General features: G+C 45.6%; 1 protein-coding gene across 2 annotated transcripts; it reads right to left on the reverse strand.

Annotated features, from left to right (window-relative positions):
• Positions 1 to 6,015: 6,015 nt before the first annotated feature.
• LOC136502677 (CSC1-like protein HYP1) lies at positions 6,016 to 18,950 on the reverse strand. 2 transcript variants are annotated; one of them, XM_066497916.1, is made up of 10 exons: positions 18,578 to 18,950; positions 18,283 to 18,438; positions 17,417 to 17,480; positions 16,943 to 17,152; positions 14,029 to 14,214; positions 13,580 to 13,878; positions 13,206 to 13,482; positions 7,548 to 7,820; positions 6,668 to 6,901; positions 6,016 to 6,539 (listed from the first exon to the last, which is right to left on the reverse strand). In XM_066497916.1, exons 1-10 carry the CDS (start codon positions 18,811 to 18,813, stop codon positions 6,384 to 6,386), a joined length of 2,091 nt encoding a protein of 696 aa, XP_066354013.1. In that variant the 5' UTR covers positions 18,814 to 18,950; the 3' UTR covers positions 6,016 to 6,383. The 2 variants fall into 2 exon arrangements, with proteins under 2 accessions (XP_066354013.1, XP_066354014.1); XM_066497917.1 differs by having other exon boundaries at positions 6,401 to 6,539; positions 6,668 to 6,758.
• Between the last annotated feature and the right edge of the window lie 891 nt (positions 18,951 to 19,841).

The raw sequence follows: 19,841 nt of genomic DNA on the forward strand, positions 1-19,841 counted from the left end.
GCCGGTGCCCGCCGTGACGCCGTCGCTGGTGGACACCCTCTTCCAACGCTCCCTAAACGACCTCGTCAAGTCCCTCCGCGCCGACCCGTCGGCCGCCGGCGAGGCCACTGCCGTCGCTCGCGTGCTCTCCGAGATCCACTGCGAGATCCGTGCCCCCGACGCCGCCACCAAGTCCGTCGCGCTGCAGAAGCTCGCCTACCTCTCCTCGCTCCACTTCGCCCCCGTCGGCTCCCACTCGCTCGCCTTCGCCGCCATCGAGCTCCTCGCCTCGCCGCACATGCCCCACAAGCGCTTGGCCTACCTCGCCACGTCCCTCTCGCTCCACCCGGCCTCGCTCTCGCTGCTCCAGCTCGCCACGCACCAGCTCCACAAGGACCTCTCCCCCTCCACCTCCCCCTCCGCTGGCGCCGCCCACCAACAGCACGTCTCCGCGCTCGCGCTCCAGCTCCTCGCCTCGCATGCCGCGGCCGCAGCGGCCGACCTCCCCGTCCAACTCGCGCACGACCTCGTGCCGCACCTCGCCAGCGGCAGCCCCCGCGCCATCGCCGCCGCCGCGCGCGTCATAGCCGCCTCGCCGTCTACAGCCGTGCCGGTCCTCTTCAAGCCGCTGGCGGCGTGTCTCGCCTCTCCCGATCCTCGCGCGTCCACGGCAGCTGCTCACTGCACTGCCAGCACATGACGCCGTGGTCTGCCTTGCCATTGGGAAAGCCAAGGCATGCGCCCCCTACGCGGCTTCATGCCGGATGCCTACGCAGGGGACGATGTCGGCGTCACTCGGGCCAGAGGCAGCGTGGGGACGCTGCCGTGAGGATGGAGAGGGAGGGGATGAGAGGGTGATGCGTGGGCCCCACATGTCATTGAGATGGACGTTGACGTCCTACGTGGCGGTCAACGCTAACGTGGCGTGGTCAACCCGCTCCATGTTGGACAAAATAGCCCCGCCCGCGTCCAGGTGCTAAAAGTGAACGGTTTTGACAGTTAGGGTACCGGCATTAGACGGTTTTGTAGTTGAGGGTCAAAATTAGACGAACCCAATAGTTGAGGGGCCAAAAGTGGACTTAATCCTTTTTTGAATTTTGTAGCTTGTGTTAGTGTTCATGGCAGCTCATTTGTGCATTAATTGTTTTTGTTTTGTATATGTGTGTAATCTATGTTGTTTTGTTGCTCTTGTCTTTGTTGTTGAAGATGGATTAACATTGTGCAGCTTTGGTCCCCAACATTTGGATTATGGAGGGAGCGACAAGAAGATCTAGTGAGAGGGATTAGATATTTTAGTTTGTTATAATTTGTTGATGCTCTTATTAATGATATCTCTTTACTATATAGAAGTTTTATTGCTAAGCTAAAGAGGAGGGTTTGGTTGTGTTGGCCTCGTCATTGATAGATGTATATGACATGCATTAGTATTGTAGTAAAAAAAATCAGGCTAATTATATTGTTACCGCATAACATGACCTATGTGATCACATATTCGAGGTTGGAAATTGTGATATTCACATTGATGATATGGAATTAAGGATAATCTATATTCATGCCATTTGGATCACTATTTTGTGATATTTTACTAGCTAATAGATACCATGTAACTAGAAAATTTAGAGTAGAATGACCTATACACGCTGAAGATTAAGAGTTTGGTCGAGATTATAATGTCATGTAACTTAGTGAGGCAGGGAAATTAGTGGTGTTTTCAGCCTTCCTGTTCCCTATAGGCCATGTTCATTGTATATTGAACATTCATCAATATATATGTGTAAAATACTTGAAATTCTAGACCCACATAATTTAAAGAGTACCATAATATAAACTAGAATAAATTCCAATAAACTTTACAAGCAAGGTACCCTACCGGTAAAAAGAACTTCTCACATAGTGTTTGACGAGTATCTTTGACCACTAATTTCTTTTAGAGAATATTCTTAAAATCCCTCAAATTTATAAGATCTTGAAAACATTAAGAGTATTTTTGAAAAGATTTTGCATGGATACATGTGTCATTTAAGTATTCCCTTAAGTTGACTTAAATCTTTTGAAATGGTGGATTTTCTATTGTCTTAGGTTAAACCAGCTTAAGTTTAATCAAGATTGTTGAAAAGAACAAGAATACTTACGATATCAGAGAGACAAATAATGAAGGGAAAATGCATTCAGTAATGTATCTGGAGCTCATTTGATATTGTAAATATTCACATTCTTTTAATAAACTTGATCAGACTTAAGTTGGCTTGACGTATTAGGACAATTACAAATCTACTATATTAAGGACAGCGGGAGTATGTGATTTTAATACCCGTGTTGGTGATGAGCTTTGAAGTTCACAAAGCAACGTAAATGCTGTGGGTAGGGCGTCCGTTCATCCGGACCCTTGCGTTAGTGGGCCTCGATGCCCACCCGAACGGCCTGACACTATCATTGGCATGGTCGCACCCATCTCGCGTTTTGCTAAAAAAACAAAAATCTCCGCTCTCGCTTTCCTCTCGACCACTGCATCGCGACCGCGTTGCCGCGCCCGCACTGCCACGGCGCTCTCCACCACGCCCGGCCAGCCGTCATCCTTCCTCTCCACCGCGCCCGAGCGCCGCCGCCCGCCTTCCTCCCTCTCCAGCGTGCTCACCGTCTTTCACGCGGCTTCCATTTTGCATCATGCCCGCCTGGTCGCTTGTATCCCTCGACGACGGCATCCAGCAATGCGAACGAGATCGGGCAGGGATGTTTGCACTGAAAGAGCATGTTGCAAACGTATGTTTCAAGTGTTTTAGGTGTTCTAGAGATATGTTGCAATTGTTTTATATCGATGTTGTAAAAGTAGATCGAGATGTTGTAAATCTTGCAATGGTTGTACACTATGTTGTAAACGTCTATTCCCAATGTTTCATCTGTATTTTCAAACATATATTGCAAATGTGTTTATCTGAATGCTGCATATGTTTCACACATATATTACAAGTGTTTTATCTAGATGTTGCGTATGTTTGTAATGGTTTTCAAGTGTTTTTAGGTATTTTTGCAAGTGTTTCAGACGCATGTTTTAAGTGTTTCATCTATCTTCAGACGTATATTGCAAGTGTTCTATCTAGATGTTTCAAAAGTAGAAGTGTTGCACATATTGCAATGTGATCCGCCTACTGCAGGTGCTGGAGGGGGTGCGACGGGTCGGCCGAGGCACATACGCCACTTATTGGGGTCGGGCGGGGACGCAGAGGCCACAAGGGGTCGGACGGTATGTGAAGTGCAGGTGCGGGAGCGGGATGCAAGTGCAAGCTGCATCCGGATGCGGGCGTCAATCAGGACGATCCGAGCACTAGCACTACCCCAGTTGTATACTAGAAGATGACCGAGAAGTCCACAAGTAACCATCCAGCCTGTTACGGTCTTAAGCAGATCTGAGGTAGTATTTTTCAACGTACGAATGTGACGTTATCATTTTTAATTTAAGTACCAAGACGTCGGACAAAGAACCAGAAAAGGTACTGAAAGGTACCCCTGCGGCTTATATATGCTTTTGCCTTTGACTTGGTCCTTGACAATCCATATATCACCTTTTGGTGATTAGCTCATGTCTTACGTGCTAATGAGACATTTTAGGTAGATGTAAATTATGGTCTATATTATAATTCCTGAATTGCGTGCTTGAAATGATCAAACACTACACCAAGTAGCTAGTATATTAGTTTAATTTGTTTGTACTAATGTGATCTATCTCGCGCGATTAACTATTGTGTGAACCCGAATGTATGATGGTAACTAGTGCTCGTGGACATGAATTGCGACGAAATTAACAACGTCTAGGGTTGAAAACCATGAGCTCTGTTGCTTTCTTAATCCCCGGATTAAACCGACGCTAAGCCGCTAACTGTAGTTAGCTGTAACTGGTTTCATTCTCCTCCGTTTGTGTTTGTCATGCATGACGATGACGGCGTACCCAATGCTCCTTTACACGTCCTGCTTTCAACTAAAAAATGCTACTTAGTCTTTCTATTCTCTGTGGAAAGATATTGCAAACTGAAGTATCTGTTTGTGGCATATACCTCAATGTCTCTGTCACACGTACGCCTTGGGTTTATGTATCTCAGCCATTTTGTGCATCTTATTGTTGGCCTCACCTTATTTGAGTTATATACTAACTGCATATGAGCTGATTGAGTTGTTATCTATTAGCACACAGTAATACTGAACTATACATGTATTACACTACTAAAAAAAGTGGTACACCAAGAGACCTATGGCCACATACTGCTGCCTCTATAAAAAAAAAGCCAACCGCCTCTAGAAAATTATATTAGCACAGTAGAAAAACTGATTACACAAGGATCTACTAATTATTTGGAAAGAGAAGGAATAGTTACAAATTTTTATTCATATTAAATTAAGGTGTTGTTTGAATTCCACGGGATTTTTTAAGAATCCGGATAAAAAATCACAACAATTTTATTGTATTTTGGGATTCTAAGAATCTATGAGTTAAAATCCCTCTAGAATCTTAGACTGTTTAGGTGGCATACTAGAATTCTAGGATTTTTTTTTATCCGGATTCTTAGAATCCCATGCGGGATTCAAACGGTCCCTAAATCCCAAGCTATATATCCTAAGGATCCAAATTTTGTCTGAGGATATATAATCCCATCTTTTCCAAATCACTCGGCCTAGCTAGCTTGCAACTGACCACATGGTTTCACAAACCACTTTGCCTAGCTTGCTCAGTTAAAACGGACCTAAACAATGAAAAGCTTCTCAATTTAAAAGGTTTACCACACTTTCTAACTGCTCCATCTTTTTCGGTCCTGGTCAAGTCTTCCCCGTGATTATAAGGTGTGAAAAGGTCAAGCTTGTATAACTGCAGATTGTGAGACCCCTGGATCTTGGCCAAGAATATATAGAACTGAGAAACATTCCCTTTAGGTATGCAAGAATATATAGAACTGAGAAACATCACATTAGCTTTTCATGCTTTGTGACCAGGACCAAGAATGCGTCAGCAAATGTCTACAACTTTTAACGAGTAAATGACAGCGACTTAGACTAGAGCAAGTAGTGATGAATTAACCGAGTATTAAAATGACATGATGGTCCATAATTTACGCAATTTGGCAGAAAAACATCATCACAGTATCAAGATGCATTAGGATTTCTGGTTTCTACACTCTTCCCCTGGGCGAAAAAAAACGGCTTAAGACGTTAGGATCACTTATCCTATAGACAAGGAAGACAAATGGCACAAGTGTTGATATGGGACACATCTTACGTGAAAAAGGGTTTCCAATCGCCACTTGCAAGTAACATGAAAGCCAAATGGCGCATGAATGTAGACAAAGATGAATAACACCACCATACCAACTTACCAAGTAATATGTCTCATTAAGATAGATTACCAGAACAATACCTTTGTATTAGCTCCAATTGGCAACCGCTTATACATGGATCCCTGATGGAGCGTACCTTTGAAAAATGCTTTTGGCTGTAGCGGTCTTTACATACTTTTCTACAGTTGATAGATCTCTAGTTTCCTTCTTGATGAATAACGTAATTTTAATATATTATCACCTGTTATCATTCTCAGAGGATCGAGCTATGCAAGCAAATCTTTGTGGATCACATTTAAAACCAGGTAAACAATACCAGTGGGAGACACTTTCAGAGTCAGTGTAACTAGCGCGTCAAATGGTTTCAGCATATATAAAACCAGGTAACAACACAACACAGGCTTCCACACGCCATTTGAGATTTCAGAAAACAAAACTCTTCGACATGACAGCTGTACGATAGTGACCCCCCCCCCCCCCCCCCCAAAAAAAAAAATGGCAAGTAGAACACAAAGAAGACAAATAAATAGAGTAAACCAATCGCTCGTCATCACAGATGCTCCAAATGCCAAACAAGCTCATAGGGTGGATAATGTGAAACCAAAGCAATGTTCACATGCATATCAGTTTAACTCAAATTAAAAATGGAGGTGTTGAAAAATTTGAAGGTACCAACCCATGAACCCCAACACACATGAAGTCTACATTGCCAACACATCATAAAATGAGCAATGCATTATTCAAATCTGAGAAGTGCACAAAATATCATGTACACATATGTACAACAAACTCCCCCACCAGAAGGGTAAAAATTGCACAACAGACAACAATAAAAACTATGTCTGTCAAAAGTTCTACTTTTACAATGTATCATTCAACTACACATGTACGACTTGCGTATCTCATCACCAAAACCAAACCAAAATTTACACAATGGAGTCAGCTGCCATCTACTCCCTCTGTTCCAAATTATAAGTCGCTTTGACTTTTTTTGGTACATCCATTTTGCATAGCAAATTCTACGTAGCAAAAAAGTCAAAGCGACTTATAATTTGGAACGGAGGGAGTACAACTTATCTGGAGCTAGACAGAGGCCAAGAGCGGTGCAGTACGTTCATCAGAGTTAGAAGCACGTTGAATAGGTTTCAGAGCTGGGTCGCGGTAAGCTGTTACAAGATTACTGAAGAACTCTAACATATCTGGTTTACTCTGTTCTTCTCTATCTTTCTTTATCAAAGACTGCATGTACAAAAAAGCAAAAAATGAGGACATTGCTAAGTTACAACCACAGAATAGGAACACAAGGGCATTGTGAGAGAATAGGCATCAGTGTTAGTAAACTTCTATAAACGAACAGGAAATGGTACCTCAGTAGAGTATGCTTCAAAGATAGGCAAAAATCTGTTCCGGCAGAATTCATTGAACAGAAGGGTCAGCAGTGGAAGAGGAAGCAGCAAACTGGATGCAAGAGGAAGTTTCTTTAACCCAAATACTCCAATAGCAATTATATGCAGAACAACCAGAGAGAATATTGTTGTGCTGTGCACAACGGGCCAAAATTTTCCTCCAGTATCATACTTTGGCACATATATATTAAAAAGCTGCATTTGTACCATTTGAAGTAACAGTCAAATATGTGCAGAATACAAAAATCTGTTCAAAATAGCTGGAAAAACAAAGCTAAACCGTTTCTAAAACAAATATACATTTCTTCTGCTAGCACTGATTGATCAACTACGGAGTTAAAAGGAGCATTTCAAATTTTGAAGAATACTGTATTTATCTGGTAAGAGAATATTCCACTCCTAGAGACCTAGAAAGCATGTGTTGCCTTTAGGAGTTTTTAATAGGGGTCTGAACTGCTGACCCTAAGGGTCTCTAACTCTATCACCCCTCTTTAGTTCAACAAATGTAGTAGTTTTCCAATGTGAGCATCATTAATGGAGAAGCTAGTAATTCTATGTATTACACCCATATTATCAGGATTTTGCGAGTAAGTAGTTTTATAATTAGTTCACTAAGAAGAATTAAATTCAGTAAATTCGTAGGCAAACTCAAGCAATTTCCAGTTCTTTTTCAAAAGTATGAAGACATCTTTTACTTTGAGATCTGTCTGCCTTCCAAAACATGAACGCAATTAGATATCATATCACTGACCTTTGAAACTCCATGCAGGTTGCGTGACATTCTGTTAGGATTTATGAAAAGTTTTTAAGAAACTGAGAAAATAAACCGCAATGTTCTCACCTGATTAAGGAATATGAAGTAGCCAAGGCAGAAGTAGACCAATACGAACGGTAGGATAAGGGGGGCCACAATAAAATATGCGAGTCCAAGAAGCCCAAACAAGAGAATCCGTGGAATTTCACTATGATAAGGCATTGATGGAGCTTTGGAGCCATCCCGCTTGCAACACTTTGCACACTTTCCCCACAGATGACAGAAAAGAGCAGTAATTTGAGTGAGTTCAGATGTTATGCTTGTCCACGATGTAACCACATATGCAATGAAGAAAGAGGCCTACACAGCAAACACAAAGCCTGTTAGAGTGGGAAGATCAGATTGGGGGCAAAGGCCACACTGGGCAACAGCCAGGGGCGCCATTATATATAAGCCAATGGGCTGAATTACAGGAGGTGATAGACACCAATAATAGGTAACTATACAAGCCTACCATACATGTGTAACAATATTCCAACAGCCCCCCGCAGTATCAACCGGGAGAGGATCGGACGTTGAGGCTGGATCGGAAGGACTGGAAGACAGCAGTAGGCAGTCCTTTTGTGAAGATGTCCGCATATTGAAGTGTTGTTGGAACATGTAGAACATGAACTTCCCCGAGAGCAACACGATCACGCACAAAGTGCAAATCAATTTCCACGTGCTTGGTGCGCTGATGTTGAACCGGGTTGGTGGAGAGGTATACAGCACTAATGTTGTCGCAGTAAACCACCGTAGCCTTAGACAACGGGCGATGAAGTTCAGCAAGAAGTTGGCGGAGCCAACATGCTTCGGCCACAGCATTAGCAACGCCGCGATATTCAGCTTCAGCGCTCGAACGAGAGACTGTCTGTTGCCGTTTGGAAGACCAGGACACCAGATTATCGCCAATAAAGGCACAGAAGCCGGAGGTAGAGCGCCTAGTATCGGGGCAGCCCGCCCAGTCCGCGTCGGAGTAAATGAGCAGATCATGAGAGGAGCTGCGAGTGATCTGAAGACCATACTTGATAGTGCCTTTGACGTAGCGAAGAATGCGCTTCAGAAGAGAGAAGTGTTCCTCCCTCGGATCATGCATATGCAGGCAGATCTGTTGGACGGCGTGAGCGATGTCAGGCCGTGTAAGAGTAAGGTACTGAAGACCACCAGCTAGACTGCGATAGAGGGAGGCGTCGGCGACTGGAGGACCCGCCTCTGCAGGTAGCTTGGGGCTCACTTCAATGGGAGTGGCACAGGGGTTGCAGTGCTGCATCTTGGCACGAGTAAGAAGCTCCAGGGCATACTTATCTTGAGTCAACAGCAAACCAGAGGTATTCCGGGATGCAGTGACGCCAAGGAAATATTGAAGTTCACCAAGATCGGACATAGCAAATTCCTGTTGAAGGGAGGCAATGATCTGCTGAAGCAGGGCCGAGGAGGAGGCCGTCAGAATGATGTCGTCCACATACAGTAGCAAGTACGCAATGTTATTGCCAGTCTTGCGGATGAACAAGGAGGTGTCACATCTGGAACTGCAAAATCCAGTAGAGAGGATGAAAGACTGGAAGCGAGTATACCAAGCGCGTGGGGCTTGTTTAAGTCCATACAGTGACTTGTTCAACTTGCAAACATGTTGTGGAAAGGTTGGATCAATGAACCCGGATGGCTGCTGAGAGTAAACTGTCTCTTCAAGAGTACCATTTAAGAAGGCATTCTTCACATCCAGTTGATGAATAGACCAGTTGCTGCTGATTGCCAGAGAAAGAACAGTGCGAATCGTAGCAGGTTTTACCACCGGACTAAAAGTCTCCTCAAAATCAACACCTGGTTGCTGAGAGAAACCACGAAGCACCCAACGGGCTTTATAACGATCCAGTGACCCATCAGACTTAAGCTTTTGGCGATAAATCCACTTCCCAGTAACAATGTTGGCATTGGGTGGGGTAGGCACTAGATCCCAAGTCCTGTTAGCCGTGAGAGCATTGAACTCTTCAACCATTGCATTCTTCCAATTAGGATCAGCAAGAGCTTGCTTGTAGGATGTTGGAATGGGCGATGGTCCGGCAACCTGAAAAGTGGCTGGAGTGCGGAACCCACTCTTGGCCCGGGTAACCATTGGATGGTCATTGGAGATAGGTGGAATGGGTACTTTCTGAGCTTCTGAAGACCGCTGAGAGACTGGAATCGGCGCAGGAGCAGATGCACGAGAGTTCTGCTGAGGAGCAGGTGGTGCCGGCGCGGGATCGCGCTGTTCGATGGACAGTTCCACAGGACGTGGACGGCGAGTATAGACAGCTGTTATAGGCGGCCTGGTGCTGTAGTCTGTGGGCACCGATGAAGAGGTGCCCGCACCAGCAGCGCCGTGCGTGGAGGGGCCGCACGTGGCGTGCGACGTTGACGTTGAACCGGGCGCGCCGTGCATCGGGGCTGGCCCGGTCAGCGACGCCGGCACTCTTGCAGAAGCTTGAGACGAGGATGGCGCCGGTTCGGTCGCGTCAGGCGACGGGGCAGGCCCGTGCGCCGTGGATCCAGGTGTGCTAGGCGGTCCTCCTGCCGGCAGTGAGGCGAGCACGCCGGGCAGAGGTGCAGGAGCACTAGGGAGCACCGTATCATCATCTGCAAAGTCATCCAAAAACGAATACGAAGAGGCAAGGGTGCTAGTACGAGCGGCATAAGGAAATGTGAGCTCGTCGAACACGACATGCCGGGATGTGATAATTTTGTTAGACTTGAGATCAAGACAACGGTAGCCCTTGTGATCGGAGGGGTAGCCGAGAAAGATGCACTCGGTGGATCGTGGCGCAAGTTTGTGAGGAGTGGTAGCCGATAGGTTGGGATAGCAGCGACATCCAAAAGCCCGGAGGTGGGAATAGGACGGCTTGGAGTCGAACAAAGCCTGGTGTGGAGTGAGATTTTTTAGGACCTTTGTGGGGTGGAGGTTAAAGAGGTGGGTGGCTGTATGTAAGGCATCAGCCCAGAAGGCGGGAGGAAGACCGGCTTGAATCAACAATGTTCGAAGAATATTGTTGATTGAGCGGATGACACGCTCAGCTTTTCCATTTTGTGGTGAAGTGTGCGGGCAAGAGAGTCGGAACCGAATTCCCTGGGAAAGAAAAAATGAGCGAGCAGCGTGGTTATCAAATTCACGACCATTACCACATTGGACAAAACTGATACGACACTGAAAATGTGTTAACACGTAGGTGTGAAAGTCGCGAATAGTGGAAAAAGTGTCAGATTTCAGTTTCAAGGGAAATGTCCAGAGATAATGAGTGAAATCATCTAAACACGCCAAATAATATTTATTGCCAGACACACTGGGAACCGGAGAAGTCCACAAATCACAATGAATAATCTCAAAAGGGCGCTGAGTGCGCGTTAAAGATGTAGAAAACGGCAAACGAAAATGTTTTCCTAACTGACACTCATGACAAGGAGTGGCAGGTGTTTTATTTGGGGTGACAGAGATGGCGTTGGCTGACTTCAATTGAGAGAGAACTTTGGCGCTGGGATGGCCGAGGCGACGATGCCAAATGTCTTCAGCAAGAGCCAGCAACACTGCGCGAGTGGAGGTGGGTGGCGTGAAGAAAGGGTACAAATCGCCGGAGCTATTGCACCGATAGAGAAGCGCCTTAGTTTTGAGATCCTTCACAGACAAACCAAACGGGTCAAATTCCACAGACACAAGGTTGTCAATGGTAAACTTGCGCACGGAAATAAGATTTGTGACTAATTGAGGAGAAACTAAAACGTTGGATAAAGAAAATTGCCGGGTAGGAGAGGGAAAAGCAACACTGCCACGAGCGGTGATGGGAATGGAAGAGCCGTTGCCGACAAGAATATTTGTGGGTGTGTGGGAAGGAGAAGTGGAGGAGAGAATACCCTGATCGTTGGAGAGATGGGAGGACGCGCCGGAATCCATGAACCAGTCGGGTTGCTGCAGGGTCATGGAGTTCAGCGTGTTGATCAAGGCAGTGGGATCCCAGGTGTTCGTGGCGGACGTCGTTGCAGCTGCTGCAGGCGCGCCGGCAGTTGGGAATCCGGGAGGGGCGCCAGCGAACATGGCCTGATGCGGAATGCCGGGACGTGGACCAAGCACGCCCTGGGTAGGCTGCATTGGCCACATCTGGAAGGTGCCGGTGTAGGGGTTCAGGAACGGACGGAAACCGCCGAAACCGCCGGACGCGCCAGACCGGCCGGAGGATGGCGCACTGGTGCGATTTTTGTTCTTGTACCTGTTCTTGTTGTTGTTCCGCGGCGCAGAGGAGAACTGCTGGGGCGCCGAAGGGGAAGCGGGCGGCTGGGGCGCCGGCGGTTGAGGCGCCATCACCAGCGCCGTTTGTTCGCCAGGCTGCGGGGTCTTGAGATCCGCCTCCTCAAGTTCCAGCATGGAGCACGCAGTGCTGAACGTCGGCAGGGGATCCCGGGATTTGATGAGGGTCCCCATGTGACGAAGAGTCGGACTTAGGCCTCGAATGAGCGTGAGGACCAGAGTCGGCTCGTTGACGGGAAATCCGAGATCGGCGAGCCCGTCGGCGTACGACTTGAGGCGCTCGCTGTAGTCGGAGAAGGAGAGGTTGCCTTGCGCGAGATTGCGGAAGTCCGCTTCCAACGCAAGGGCCCGCGACGACTTGTTGTTCTGGAACTGCGCCTCGATCGCCAGCCAGATGGTGCGGGCGTTTGCGCCGGGCGTCATCACCTTGTTCATCAGCTTCGGAGAGATGGACGAGTAGAGGAGGGATCGGACAGAGAAATCCGTCGTCGTCCACACCGGCGTGACCGGGTCAGGCACCGGCGTACCATCGATGTGGTGACCAGCGCCGAACTTGCCGAGGAGGGTGGTGAAAAGCTCACGCCAGGCACGATAATTGGGCGGGTGAAGTTCCAGGGTGATGGGGAGGTGAGTTTTGATATTGATGGTGGCGAGAGAGGCAGCAGGATTCGAAGGGGCGGCGGCAGGAAGGACTGCGGCGAGGGCTGCAGCGAGAGCCGCGGTGGGATCGGGCACGATCTCGTCGGCCATGGCAAAAGAGAGGAGGGCGGGCCGCCGGGTGGGTGGACGCGGCGTGAGGGGAACACGCGCGGAGAGGGGTGGCGGCGCGAGGAAGAAGAGTCGCGGCCTGGGCGCGCGATCAGCGGAAGCAGAGGATCGGGTATGCGGCTGATACCATGTTAGAGTGGGAAGATCAGATTGGGGGCAAAGGCCACACTGGGCAACAGCCAGGGGCGCCATTATATATAAGCCAATGGGCTGAATTACAGGAGGTGATAGACACCAATAATAGGTAACTATACAAGCCTACCATACATGTGTAACAATATTCCAACAAAGCCAACAACAGTTAAGCAATGCACAGTTCATATGGCGACCAATACCATACTCACGAACAAATAATCATTTTAATGAAGTATATTTCGCATCTAAGGACTCACAATACAAACATGTCTAGAGAGATATCATTTACATAGGCTATGTTTAAGCTTACATGCTGACTACTAAAGGTTCTTATCTTAGGAAACAAAGATCTATATCAATGGAAGTGTATCATATCCAGATGAAAGGAAATGCCAATGCCATGTGAGACATAAAAGGAAGAACATATGTTCCAGAAGTAATTTGTGATAACTTTCTTAAAGAACACTGCAAAAAATGGACCAATGTGTGCTATATTATGGTTCATTAAATAAAACAAGAAAAGCATAAGCTACCTGTGCTGGTACAAGAACTGCAAGTTTTGTAGGTAATTCCTTTGGATCAAGGAAAATCTCGTATTGACTAAAGACTGAACCAGTGAGAACATTGGCAAAGAACACAGTCCATATTGTAAACCAAAGCATCTTATTGCAAGCACTTCGCTCAATCCCACTAACAGAAACAAATCCTTGCATAGTTGAAAATAACTTCATTATTGAGGGCACATAAGATGAAAGAAAATGAAGAATAACACTGGGAAGATATCCTGTAACCAGTTGACTCACAACAGCACTGCAAGGACAAAACACAATAATATTCATAGTGAGGCTACCTGTAGTGTACTAAAGCATTATAAATAACAAGAGACCAAATCTATGAAGGAACTAACATTTCCAGTATGTTCCTCAGAAAAGGCAACCACTGCTCTAGTTGTTCCAAATAGGTGAGTCCTTGAACAAATGCCACAACTAGGAGAAAGACAAGTATCAGGAGAACTGAAGCTACAAATACTACAAACTTGGCGATCCATCTTTCCTTGAAGGATGTAGAAAAGAAAGGCCAATAAACGTCATGAGGATCAGGAGCTAGCTCAGTTTGCCACTCAGTTGGGTTGTCTGACTGCCTAATGTAAACTGCATTTGCAGCGCCATATCGAGATCTGAATGAAACAAAGGCAGCAGCAATTTCCTGAAGAGAGGTGAAATAATAACTATTGATCAGAGAATAGAAGAATTTGTGTGCATGAGTACCAGAGCCTCAAAAACAAAGATCAATTCAGGATAACAATAAGCACATCTAGTCAATTCTCGCAATGCCAAATGAATGCTGAATCTGCACCTGTCTCCTAGTAGCATCTGACTGTTCCATTCTAACATTCTCTTCAAGGTCTTCCAGCCTTTTCTGGTATTTTCCAACAAGATCATTTCTGCTAAATAATCCAAGAAATTTTCTTGGAGGATCTCCAGTTGACCGTCGGACATATTTTAAGTTGGTAAGCTTTGTACAAATACTCTCTGCATCGTTCTGGACAGAAATACAACATGAAGTAAGTGAAACCAGATAGTAAATTCACAAAATCACAATGAAGAAATTATGAGGCTGATTTCATCTTAATGTATGAATGGAATGATTTAGAGTCTACCAGGTAGAACAGCAAACAAGCAGCAATTACAGAAGAATCCAGAATGAAAATGTATTCCATAAAATGAATCCTTAAAGTGTGAAGGAAAAATGATACACAAAACAAAGATAACAACTATAAACAAAATATTTTTTTATGGAATAAACTATCTTCCTTGCACCAACTTAGACCAAAGTGTATTTACATTACATATTTTTGAAAGCATGGATCTAGAGAACACTTCTACCTAACACAATATTCGATAATATCATTTTTTGGGGAAAACACCAATATCCTATTGTGAAACAAAATCAGTACATGGAAACTATGGGATGGGCGCTGCGTATCCGGTGGCTTTGGCAGCAAAAAACTGACCCCTCTAAGCCTTGGGTGGGATTGCCAATTCAAATTCCACGGATCACTCAGGCTCTGTTTGATGTTGCTATTGAGTCTCTGGTTGGCAATGGTGAAGGCACCAAATTTTGGGCTGACCGGTGGCTTCAAGGAAAATCTATCCAGGATTTGGCTCCTAACTTGATTAAGTTCTAAGAGAATTTCCAAGAAGATAACAGTAAAGGTCACGTTGAACAATAGAAGATGGGTATTTTATATCAAAGGTGCCTTAACTGTCCAGGTGATTCTTGAATATTTGACCATTTGGGGTCTGGTGGATGATATGGTCTTTGGATCCTGCTATTTCTGATCAGCACTCTTGGCGCCTCTCTAAGAGTGGCAGCTACAGCAGCAAATCAGCCTATGAGGCCTTCTTCATTGGTACTATCAGGTTTGCTCCTTGGAAGCGAATCTCGAAGAGTTGGGCTCCCCTGAAATGCAAATTCTTCATTTGGCTTGTTCTCAACAACAGATGCTGGATGACCGACCGTCTTGCAAAGCGTGGCCTGCCTCATCCCGCTGCGTGCCCTCTTTGTGATCAGGTCGGGGAGACTGTCCAACATGTTCTGATGTCCTGTGTCTTCTCTAGGCAAGTTTGGGCAGTCATTCTTCAGAAGCTGGGGCTGGTCTCCTTGTCTCCTCAACCGTCTGATACTCATTTCTCTAGCTGGTGGTGTAAGTCCATAAATGGCTTGCCTAAAGATCCTAAGAAGAGCTTAAATAGCCTGATAATTCTGGTGGCCTGGGAGCTTTGGAAGCACAGAAATTTCTGTGTTTTTGAGGGCGGCTCCCCAAGTATCCAGCTGGTTCTCCAAAACGTGAGAGAGTAATGTGGACTATGGTGTTCGGCTGGTGCTCGAAGCCTCCCCAAGTTGGTCTCCTCAGGTTTTCTATTAAGTTGCATGCACTGACCAATTCAACCCAAAAGCTTAAGCTGATGGGGAGAGGTGGGCAATTCACTTATATTCCAACACTCCCCCTCACGTGGAGGCTCCCTCAGACCTCAGACGTGGAATAGGAGCGAGCAGCAATTATTTCATTTAATTGCGCTAACCAGGATTTGAACTCGAGACCTCTGGCTCTGATACCATATTAAGTTGCATGCACCGACCAATTCAACCCAAAAGCTTAAGCTGATGGGGAGAGGTGGGCAATTCACTTATATTCCAACATTTTCCATGCTGAGTCAAGGGGAGTTATTTTTGCTTGACAGTACCTTGTTCTTGTTTAGGTGTGTGTGTGTGTGCGCGCGCGCCCTGTGGGCTGGGATTTATGGCTGGGTCTCTTGACGTTTCCAGTGCAGCCTATTAGCTGTCGTTGGGGTTTATGGTTTTGCTCTCCTGACCTTCCCGTGTAGCTCGCTGTTTCTTCTTCTTAATGAAATGACACGCAGCTCTCATGCATCGTTCGGAAAAAAAAATCAGTACATGTATACATCATCCAACATGCTGGTCATAACGGTACTATGTACAGTAATATTGTTCTAAAATCCTGTGACAACTTTTCTCTTGTTTATTTGAACAATACTCTGTTTTTTTTGTCTGTATGATGTTCCAACCAAAAAATTCCGCCTTCTTCCAATACAACCCTCTGGTCAAAAACTGTCAGGTATTCACGAACAGAGAATAGATTTAGCTTGAACATGAAAAAATATAACAATGCAAACAGGGCGTTGCCCCCCCCCCCCCCCCGGTATCTCTGATGAAGGTAGTAGCTGTGACAGACTGCAGGGCTAGGAAAAGGAGAAACAAGCATGGGAAGCAGTGCCTGCCTGCCAAGGAGAAAAGATGGATCATAGAAATCTGTGCTTTGGATGTTTATATTCTTATCTGTTTTCAGGCCATACAAAAGACGTTTTAATGGCTACAATAATCTCTTAGGAAATTAGCCTGCTTAATTTTCATTCACCCTCCGCCGCTGAATGCAAACAATAGCATTTTGAAGTATACTCTATTGCAATTGTTATATCAAACAAAAGAAAATAAATAGTGAATGAAGTCAGAAGTTAGAGACTAATTACAACTGAAACATGTGAAAGTCTAGTACACATGCACCTGATATTAGTTTTTTCCCCTCATACAATAAATAAGAACAATCAGTAAAAAATGGACAAGGTGTCAATCAACAGACACTCCATATAAGTATTGAGAACCGTGAGTGAAGTAAAGGATAGCAGAGCTATATTCAATAACCCATAACGAAGCAACACAAAGTAGTAAAACAAATTATAAACCTTACCAGAAGACGGCGAAGTTTGCCAGTTTGATGAACAACCGTGTGTGACAAGTACGTGGATGCATGATACTCTTTGAAAAACTTATCAACAGCATCACCCACTGAAACACCATCAGATAATGGAATAGCTCGAACAAGAACTGTGAAATGCTGAGGTAATGGCTTTGAGATCATAAAATACTCTAGCCTCTTCCCAAAGATATATTTGTACTCCTGCAAAGCGACAACAAGGAAAATGTTTACAAAGACATAAGAAACCAGTAAAACATTAAAAAGAATTTGACAGAAATAGCAGTAGATCAAATTCAAATGCGAGGCCTGATGAGTTTGCATTAATTAAAAGAGGGCAATGAGATGAGATGAACTCTAACGATACTCCAACATATACTCTACTGGCAAAAGGGATGCCAAAAACGTCTAGCAAATATAGAAAGTAGGCGATCAAAGAAGCAAAAAAAAAAAAGTTGAATTACTCACATGATACAGTAGGTAGCATGTAATTCCAGTTATGATATACACAGCTGAAAAGTGAAGCCACAATCTGCCAACCACATTACCACAGGTAATCAGTTTATCTCCTGGCTTAAGGATAAATATAATTTGGAATACATATGTACATTTTATACTCAGTCAAACAAATTTGTCAAGATGGAGCATTAAACACTAAGCAGACGCTATGGACTGAATGGAACAATAGCATGTCGCTAGATATCTCAAACAACTTCTTTTTGGACTTAAATGTACATTCTTTGCCTATGAAAACCAACAGATGGCCACATTGTCTCCATATATCTCATTAAACTAGCCACGTAACATAATTTATCATCACATGAGACAATTCGATTATCAACACTATACAAGCAGTGGGGGGTAAACTTGTTATCAAATTGATAACATTGTTTTTTTTCTTTGAGGGAGTTAAAACCTGACCTCAATTTGAACCAGTATTTTTTTTTTTTTGAAAATATTTGAACCAGCAATTAGTCTTTGCTAACCGCAAGCCTTGCACCTTTAATTATACATTCATACTAGCCATTTAGCATGATGCAATTCATCAGATAGGGTAAATCAGATCATTCTTGTTAGCACCAAGAACCAGCACTCGTGCAAAAGTGAACGAAGTTGAGCAACATAATCCATCCTCTAATTGAGCGCTTAAAAAACAAGCACAATTGGAGCACAAAAAACAAGCTCAGTTACAGGTGTCAGCTTAATAGCACAAGCTGGAGTTGCTAACCAACTCTGGTTATATCGGGTTGAAACAGTAACTAACCGGACAAAACCCCCTCTAAAACCCCCCAAATCGGCATCGAATTAAGCAAGAGGAAGTCGGAAGTCCTCACTTGCTGGAGCCGTCCTGGACGTTGGAGACGCTGAATAGATCGATGGACTTGTTGGGCAGGTCGGTGAAGTCGATCTCCTGCAGCTGGTGATCGAGGAAGTTCACCGGCAGGAGCACCCCGACCCCGAGCACCGCGGCGGCCGCGAACACCCTGATGCTGCACCACCCGAAGTAGCACACGCGCACTCCAATGAGCAAGGGAACGGGCCCAATTGGGGGAGACGACAGAAGAGCAGCGAAAGGGGGGAGGACGGAGGGAGGTGTAGTGGGGGTTCGGGAAGCGGGGAGGAGCCAACCTGAACACGAAGATGCGGACGAAGACGACGCCGTCGAGCCCCGCGGCGGCGTGGACGTCATCCTCGGAGCGGCGCCACGCCGCGGCGAGCCAGGGCTCGAGCGGCGCGTAGGGGCGGCGCGGGGCGTACACCTCGACGTACGGCGGCCTGCGGCGGAGCAGCGAGTAGGCCACGGCGAGGAGCACGGTGAGGGCCAGGTTGAGCCCCACCGACGTCGCGAGCGCCGACAGGATCATCGCGGGCGCGGCGAGGCGACGGCAGACGAAAGAAGCTCCTCGAAGCACTATCCCCCGGCGAGGTGGGGCCCGCTGGTCAGCGGTGGAAGAGGCAAAGCGGGTAAAGGCTCGCTCCCGCGGCGCACGGTTCGTGTGACTTTGGTGAGTGAGAAGAAAGACAAGAACCAGATCGCGATTGCGGATGGGAGAAGGTTGGGGTTGGTAGGTGCGTGGGCCCCAGATGTCAGTGATGCACGTGGCAGGCGGGCCGTGAGCCTGTGACGTGGTGGTCGGCACGGGTTTATCGCGAAGCGAGACGTGTGCGGGTGTGGAACCCGTTTTATGTGACATGTATAACGGATATATATACTCCTATATACGTGCGCATTTCTACATGGTCAGACTTTTTTTTAGATAATGGTCAGACTTAGGTATGGCAATGTTTAGACCCTGTTTGGCAAGTCTTCTCTACCAGCTTCAGAAGCTGTTTGAGCCGTTTTCTGTTAAATTGGATAAAGTAAAATGTCTTCACCAGTGAAACCCCTAAAAACATGCTCTCACAATGATTTTGGGATGGGATGGAGAAAAAAAGTGGCTTCTCCTGGCTCCTCCAAGACCTAAAAACATGCTCTCACAGGAATACCGTTTTTACCAAACGGTTTACTAAAATGGCTTCAGCTCCATTGGTGGAGCTGTTCCTGGAGCTGAAGCCAAAAAAAATATAGCTTCACTAGTGAAGTGAAACCCTGCCAAATGAGGCCTTAATGTAGCTACGGAGCCGACAATCAACCACCCGGGCAGGCTTATCGGCGAACTTTTTAAAAAAATCCTTTATATTAAAAAACACTATAGTTTGCAAGATAAATATTTTTATATTATACATAATAAAAAATACTTAGAATCTAAAAATCTTTTGACTTCACTACTATTTCACCTGTTTTCTTCTAAAATTTATGTCAATTTGAGAGAGAGAGAAACAACGCTGATGATTAGATACAAACTTATATGACTGAGGGTGCATATATGGTGCAAAATCTAGATATAAAACC

The sequence above is a fragment of the Miscanthus floridulus genome, chromosome 14 (assembly GCF_019320115.1).
Source record: "Miscanthus floridulus cultivar M001 chromosome 14, ASM1932011v1, whole genome shotgun sequence".
NCBI lineage: Eukaryota > Viridiplantae > Streptophyta > Magnoliopsida > Poales > Poaceae > Miscanthus > Miscanthus floridulus.

Coding starts and splice junctions, on each gene's coding strand:
- LOC136502677 (XM_066497916.1), bottom strand. CDS start 18,813: ATGATCCTGTCGGCGCTCGCGACGTCGGTGGGGCTCAACCTGGCCCTC. Junction 17,481..18,282: donor GTCCAGGACGGCTCCAGCAA/GTGAGGACTTCC, acceptor TGTGGTTGGCAG/ATTGTGGCTTCACTTTTCAG. Junction 6,540..6,667: donor TTGAAGCATACTCTACTGAG/GTACCATTTCCT, acceptor TTGTACATGCAG/TCTTTGATAAAGAAAGATAG.